Source organism: Etheostoma cragini, chromosome 8, assembly GCF_013103735.1.
Source record: "Etheostoma cragini isolate CJK2018 chromosome 8, CSU_Ecrag_1.0, whole genome shotgun sequence".
Taxonomy (NCBI): Eukaryota; Metazoa; Chordata; class Actinopteri; order Perciformes; family Percidae; genus Etheostoma; species Etheostoma cragini.
Window position 1 is genome coordinate 1,144,357 of NC_048414.1, and position 7,442 is coordinate 1,151,798.

The 7,442-nt window shown below is 50.7% G+C and overlaps 1 protein-coding gene across 1 annotated transcript in view; it reads right to left on the reverse strand.

The window, feature by feature from the left end:
• Positions 1-204: 204 nt before the first annotated feature.
• Positions 205-7,442, reverse strand: part of LOC117949745 (leucine-rich repeat and transmembrane domain-containing protein 2-like) — a 9,886-nt gene continuing 2,648 nt past the window's right edge. The window contains exons 2-4 of the mRNA XM_034880279.1: positions 4,686-4,825; positions 3,554-4,231; positions 205-2,743 (exon numbers count right to left, since the gene is read on the reverse strand). Of these exons, the coding sequence (XP_034736170.1) occupies positions 2,262-2,743; positions 3,554-4,231; positions 4,686-4,731 (1,206 nt within the window). The 5' untranslated portion in view covers positions 4,732-4,825 and the 3' untranslated portion in view covers positions 205-2,261. The remainder of the gene's footprint in view (positions 2,744-3,553; positions 4,232-4,685; positions 4,826-7,442) is intronic.

Consider the following 7,442-nt stretch of genomic DNA (forward strand, 5'->3'; position numbering starts at 1 on the left):
ATAAGTATACACCCCCCTATGTTAAAATACAGGGCCATAAGTATACACCCCCTATGTTAAAATACAGGGCCATAAGTACACACCCCCTATGTTAAATTCCCATAGAGGCAGGCACATTTTTATTATTAAAGTTTCATGGATCCAGGGTACTATGCATCCTGATGCAGTTCCCTTGGCCTTTGGAATTAAAATAACCAAGTCCAGTTTAGGTAAACAGAGAGTTTAATATCTTCTACATGAAGTAACAGCTTCTTGAGTTGAGATTGAGACAAATGTGCTTATCAGAGAAAATATGGACAAAATGAATGAAAACCCCTGGACGTTATGGTATACAGTATGTGAGCTGATACCCTCACACACTTTCACTCAGCAGCTCAGACTTTCCTTTGTTGGGAATTATTGTTTCTGTTGTGCTGGATTGAAAGCTGTCGCAGCCCAAAGCTCGCCCTCTGGGTGGCAGCACAGCTCCAGTGTTGGCTGAAGACAGTTTACCTCGCTGATGGAGCTTGAAGCAGCATTTCCCTGACAGCAGCAAGACTCTAACAGGGTATAAAGCGTCTGTTATCTGGAGGGAATTCAACAGGGCGTCCAACCTGACAACAGAGGATCTATTTCTCAAAGTGCTCATGTAACGGATGACATAAAATACACATGACCGATCAAGAAAACAGGAGATTGTGTGAAGCAAACAGCAGGAGAAATGTCCCGTTTCACAGATTCACAGACAGTTGTACATATATTTGGAGCTTGTGCTTGTTGGGCTCGGATAGAAACCACAGAACAACAAGGTTAGGTTTCGTTTTTCAAAAGACGAAACCAAAAAACACAGAGGACGGGGAGTAAAGGGACAGAAGTGCCAAACAGCAGCTTCAGAGGAGTTTAAGCGCTGGCTGAGAGACGCGGCGTGGGGAATAACAACTCACAGAGCATCCATACATTAAAAAAGAAGTACCGCAGCCTTACAGTTCCACTAGTCTCTCTTTGCCAGATCCTCCTCCACAGCGCTGCGGAGGAGGATCTGGCCTTCTGGGACGGGAGAACAACAACGGTGCCGCGGGATAATAGCCTCGGGATGGAACTTGTTTTGGTGGAACATGTGTATGTAGGCTAGGCGAGCTCTGGGATTATAATGGCTCTGTGAAGAGAATTTAACTTAAAAAACAACAAAAAAACAAGACGGTGACCGGGTTGGTTCAGTGGGTACAGCAGGTGCACATATACGAGGAGGCTTTTGCGACGCAGAGGTCTAGGATTTGAATCCGACCTGTGACGATTTCCTGCATGTCTTCTCCTCTCCCTCTCTGTCTTTCTCCTTTCTCACCTTGCTGTCCTAACAAATAAAGGCAGAAAATCTCAAAAAATAATCTTTAAATAATCAACAACAAAGATGAATATTATGTGATTGTTCCAGCTCGGAAGATGTTTCCAGAATCAACCAGACAAAAAACACAAATACAAAGAAAGCGGAAAGGTGACCGACATTCTGCCAAAAATGGGGGACATCCAGCAGGACCTCCAGCAGGACGTCCAGCAGGACGTCCAGCAGGACCTCCAGCAGGACCTCCAGCAGGAAAACCAGCAGGACCTCCGGCAGGACTTCCGGCAGGACCTCCAGCAGGACATCCAGCAGGACATCCAACATGACCTCCGGGAGGACCTCCGGGAGGACCTCCAGCAGGACCTCCAGCAGGACATCCAGCAGGACATCCAACATGACCTCCGGCAGGACCTCCAGCAGGACATCCAGCAGGACATCCAGCAGGACCTCCAGCAGGACATCCAGCAGGACATCCAACAGGACGTCCGGCAGGACATCCAGCAGGACCTCCAGCAGGACATCTAGCAGGACCTCCAGCAGGACATCCAGCAGGATACCTCCAGCAGGACCTCCAGCAGGACCTCCAGCAGGACCTCCAGCAGGACCTCCGGCAGGACATCCAGCAGGACCTCCAGCAGGACATCCTGCAGTATACCTCTAGCAGGAAAACCAGCAGGAAAACCAACAGGAAAACCAGCAGGACCTCCAGCAGGACATCCGGCGGAACAGGAAAAATCCTGTGAATGCAACGTCAGCGATGTAGACTACACTTTTACTGTCTTTGTCACTCTTAGCGGTTTGTCTGTCCCCTGATGTACAGCTGTCCCCCTCCCAGAGGCCTTTCAGCACAATCCCAGAGCTGCAGGGTTTCTCCCTCATCCCTGATGAGAGCCGAGGATCAGAAGCATCCACAGCGTCCCGGATGGATGTCTGACAGCTCGGGTCAGAAGCTGCTGATTCGATACCCGTGCACGATGCCACAGCGCTCTTTGGGCAGCGACTCCTCCGGAGACGTCGGCGATGACATTTGCCCGTCCTCCAGGTCCGTGTCGCCTCCGGACTCGGCCATCAGCGGCGGCCCGCGGCTCCTCATCTCCTTCTGGTAGCGCGCCATCAGGGAGGCGTAGACGCAGCCGTACGTCGCCGCGACCACCATCATGACGCACACGGTGCCGCAAATCACGCCCGCGACTATCTGCGTGCCGTGCGCCCGGCGGACGCTCACCGGCCGGTAGCGCTGGCGGATGCACTCGTCGCTGCTGCTGATGCGGCCGGGCGGGCACGGAGGCCGCGTGCCGTAACCCGGCGCGCCCTCTCTGGTCCCGGCCTGCGGGCAGTGGCTGAACATCTCGGCCGGCACGCTGCGGATGTCCCTGCCCGTCAGATCCCCCGGGAGGCTGCACTGCATCGCGTCCACCTGCCCATCTATAACGCAGACGGAGAGGGGGAACACAGAAAAGAAGGGGGGGGGGGGGTGTTAAAGCTCTCGTGAACATATACTTACACAACTGTTTAACCCTGGTGGTGTCTCCACCTCTGGGACCCTCTCGTGTGCCTCGGGTCAAACTGACCCGGGATTTATTTGGGGTTTTAAAAACAATTCTGAAATAAAATGTTAGCCTCAGGAGACTCGACCAGCTGGCTTAAGTAGAATAGAAAGGGACAATGGTTCCCATAACAAAGGTCTACCTACATGTCCTGACTGTTAAATAAGGATACGTATTTAAGTACAATATAGTAAGATTTGGCAGCCCTTTCTATCATACCTGACACAGGCAAATACACACTCCTGCATTTTTTGTGAGTTGAGTGAGTTAGAAATGAGGAATGGGAAAATGAAGGTCTCTTCTAATGTTATTTTTTTGTTTTAATTCTGTATTTTGCGCACTTAATGTCCTACGTACAGATTGGTTACCTTACCTTAACCCTACTACAAAAATAAGCAATGATTCAATTGTGTTACCGTCTGTACAGTAACCTTTGGCTTGATAACAAAAAAAAAAAAATGTAGTGGAGGAAAGAGACAGGGAGAGACAGGATTGAGGTCATTGTATTCTTAGATGTCTTTGCTCAGCATCCGTCCGTCCTGCAGTGCAGAGATTAATTGCTTCGATTAGACAGCTTTTAAAGCACTGACTCAAAAAATCCCAAGAAATTTGCTCCGGTACGTTCTTAAAGCCGATCAATTTTCAGAGTATTTGACTTGTGGAGGGACCCGCTAACAGCTCTGCTCACCCCTGTAAATCATCCACTCCATCCAGTGCTTGAAGTCTCTCAGCTTGCAGTCGCACTCCCAGGGGTTTCCCGCCAGGCGGAGCTGCTGCAGCCCCACCAGGGGCTCGAAGGTGACTCTGTCCAGGGCCGCCAGCCGGTTGCCGGCCAAGGACAGCCAGGCGAGTCTCTGAAGCCCGTCCAGCACGCCTTTGGGCAGCCACAGGAGGCCGTTGGAGGACAGGTCGAGCCCCCGCAGCCGCCACAGCCCCCTGAAAACGTCCCTGCTCAGGCCAACGCTCCCTTGACTTCGGTTGTGGAGGACTTCTGTGCCGTTGTTGGGGTCAGGGGTCACCAGGCGAACCCCGAGGTAGTTGGCGGAGAGATTGAGGCAGCGCAGGCCGCTCAGGCTGGAGAAAGCCCCGGGCTGCAGGGTGGAGAAGTGGTTCTGGGAGAGATCCAGGAGATCCAGGCTGCTGAGGTTGGACAGGTCTGTCGTGCCCAGGGACGACAGGTTGTTGTGGGGTAGGCGGAGGATCAGAGAGTCCTGGTCCAGCTGTCCCAGGATGGGCTTCAGAGAGAGGAGGCCCACGGCGGAGCAGTCGGTGGTGTTACCGTAGCATGTGCAGCCACCGGGACAGCCGTGGACCGAGACCAGCAGTCCCAGGAGAACCAACAACAGACTGGACAGCGCTGCACACGCTGGAAGACATGGGAGACAGAAGGGAGAGTCGTTACAACAACAACACTGCAACAACAAGTGAGAAAACTATGGAGAAAGTGAAGGAAAGTTTCGCTGAAGTGTTGAGGCTTCTGTTGCCAAAGATGAATCAATGAACTATCAGGAGACTGAGCTGACGCAATAATAAGATCTTTATTTCATCAATAAAGATTGGCGTTCAGGTCTGAGACCATTTAACTTAACATCAGAAAACCCTCGTCTTCTCAGCCTACAGTTACGTGGAAGTCAAACACAAAAGAAACATCTCTTGGAGATTATATAATGACTCCAAAAGTAATCCAGATAAGGGCTGACATCTCTGCTCAGCCTGACTAACAGCACTAACGGACTTCATCAAAGTGCTTCTCTGCTTTCTCTTCTGTCTGCTTCGTTAACAACCGTGGAGTCTACTATGAGGCGTCAGTCCGGACTCACCCAGACTCTCCAGGTGACTTCCACCATACTGGTTCGGGTTCTTCATGTCTGTCACATTGACTCCACTGTAACTTCAGACTCTCATCCAGATGTCTCCGCACCCTGCCGGTTCAGACCAACGTCCAGCTGTGGAGTGCGTCCTGGACAAAAGTAAAAAGGAGACAGCATAGGAGATGTTGTAATGGGAAAAGAGCTGTGAGATTATCTTTTGGGGGCATTTGACAGGACAGCTGGAGACATGAAAGGGGGGGGGGGGATGACATGGAGCAAAAGGCCACAGGTCGGAGTCGCTGAAACACTGCTGGTCATGTTTGGCGGTGCAGAGTGGCTCAGTGTGTTCAGGGGACAGACAGCTATCAGATAGTGAGATGTTTTTACAGTGTGTTCAGGGGACAGGCAGCTAGCAGATAGTGAGATGTTTTTACAGTGTGTTCAGGGGACAGGCAGCTAGCAGATAGTGAGGAGATGTTTGCTATATGTGACAAATGTTGTAACCTAAAAACATGCGTGGCATCCCTTAGAGCACCTGTCAAACAAGAAGTTATTTATTTAAGACAGAAATGAGAAAATGAATGGATGACTGAAACGACTACGGCGTAATAAAGGATAATCCTTTGTGAGCGTTGTTTAGATTGACTTTGCTCTCTTTCAGCTTTTACACGTCCATTCTTCCATTCATCCCATCGATAGCACGTACAACATTTACTCCTTCATACTCCACGCTTTGCATCTGGACCAGGGATTTATTTATATGGAGGATTTTCTTTCCCCTGGCCTGTTTATTAAAAAAAACTCCCAGCCGCCATAAAGAGTGCAACATGATACGCGAGATTAAGTGCAGTATTTGGTGCACGCTGATTAAAAACCATCAACAGCTTAGTCTCCGGCAGAGCTGATCTACGGTGTGTTGGCAACGCAGGGCCAGGGTCGGGCTGTAACTCACAGCTTCTCACTTATCCTCAATCCTTTTTCCTTCTTTGCCTTCCTCTCTCAGAGAGAACACACAAGCTTCCCAATAAAGTGGAATAATCTCTCTGTTCTTTCGTCCAGCGACATCGGAAACAAGTCGACGAAAACTTCTCTCTCCTCGACGCCCTCGTGCAGTTCCTGTACGCTGCAGATACAGGACAGCGTCAGCTTTGTTTCACACACACAATCGAGAAGAACTTTAGCGTTTTGTTTGATTAATGGTTTTTAATATTGCTATTTTTATTTCCCTCCTTGATCTCTGAGGCAGTTTATGGGCACTGAGGTATGCAGAGGTAGAGAAGAGTGCTGTCACTCCATCATTCGTCTGTAGATGCTATAAAGAGCCAGAGAACAGCCGCCTCAGGGGCTTTCTTTTGTCGCAGGTCTGTCTTTTGTTCGGTTGGCACAATGCTGCCCGTCCCTGCTCTGCGGCCCGCGTGAGGCAGCGAGGTGCCTTCAGGGCCACAGCCGGCCCTTTACAAAACAGAAGAAATACAATGCAGGTAGAGGAGGGCGAGGAGGGCGATGACGAGAGGCGAACGTGGCCCCCAGATGAATACTTGACGTCACTTCACATCATCAGGAGACAAGAAATCAGAAGTGCAAAGTCAGAGCCTTAGCCCTCACATGACAAGCACTTCCTCTACATGTGTGCAGAAGATAATGTAGAATAAGTACAGATGCTTAGGCTGTCTGCAGACCTTTCTGACCAGAAAAAGCTTAAAGCAGCTGGTGTTTGTTTCCTCAGCAACCAACCTGGAAGCAACCTGTCATGTCCTTACAGGATGAAGACTTGTTGGACCTGGACCTGATGGTTCCAGCAGACCCACAGGAAGTGCACCGGGCTTTGAAGCTAATTAAACATAGCGGCCAAATGGCGGAAATACAATTTCTGTGTTGCACGAACACTCTGAATTCCCTTCCAGAGTGTTATCCATTTGGTTCAATTTTGCACATTTTGCACGATGAAATCATTTAATCCGCGTAAGTTAGCGACGAGCTAAACACGGAGTAGCCGAGCTCGACAGAAGTCTCCATTGCGCCTGCTCTATGGGCAGCACAGTAAAGAAGCAGCTCCCACAGAGATGAACTAGGCTCCACCCCCAACGCTGGATCCACGTCCTTACTATACGTCCATTGGTTCCAGGGCTGCCTGCCCCCTCAATAGTCCCCTCAAAAAGCCCGGTCTCGGGGACAATACGGGGGCGTAACCGTCAAACAGACACTAGAAACCACTCCAGGCAATCAATGTTTGGGGGGGGGGGGTGGAGGTGGGGGTTAGTGACTGTTAGTCAGTCATGACAGTTATGGAAACATAAGGGGGGGGGGGGGGGGGGGGGGGGGGGGGGGGGGGGTGCTTGGTCTGTTTTGTTTGAAATATACTTTGAACGTGAGCAGAAGGGACCGTGCAGGAACTCGTACTGCACCTTTAAATCACCGTGTTGATTAGTGGACAACATCGTTTCAGCCTTAGTCAACTAAGATTTTTTGAAATGGAGAACAGTCCTAATCAACACACTACACACACACACACACACACTACACACACACACACTACACACACACCCACACACGGTTACATGTTGACACACATCTAAACACTTCTGAGCTTGCAGGCCGGGGACCTGCGTGTCATCTTCTGTCCATCAAGAGCTGAAGGTGCCCCCGCCTGCTTCTCCCGTCCTCACTCACCGGGGTCTTTCAGCGTGTCCCTCGTCTCTGTCCCTCGTCTCTGCCCCTCGTCTCTGCCCCTCGTCTCCACCCCTCGTCTCCGCCCCTCGTCTCTGC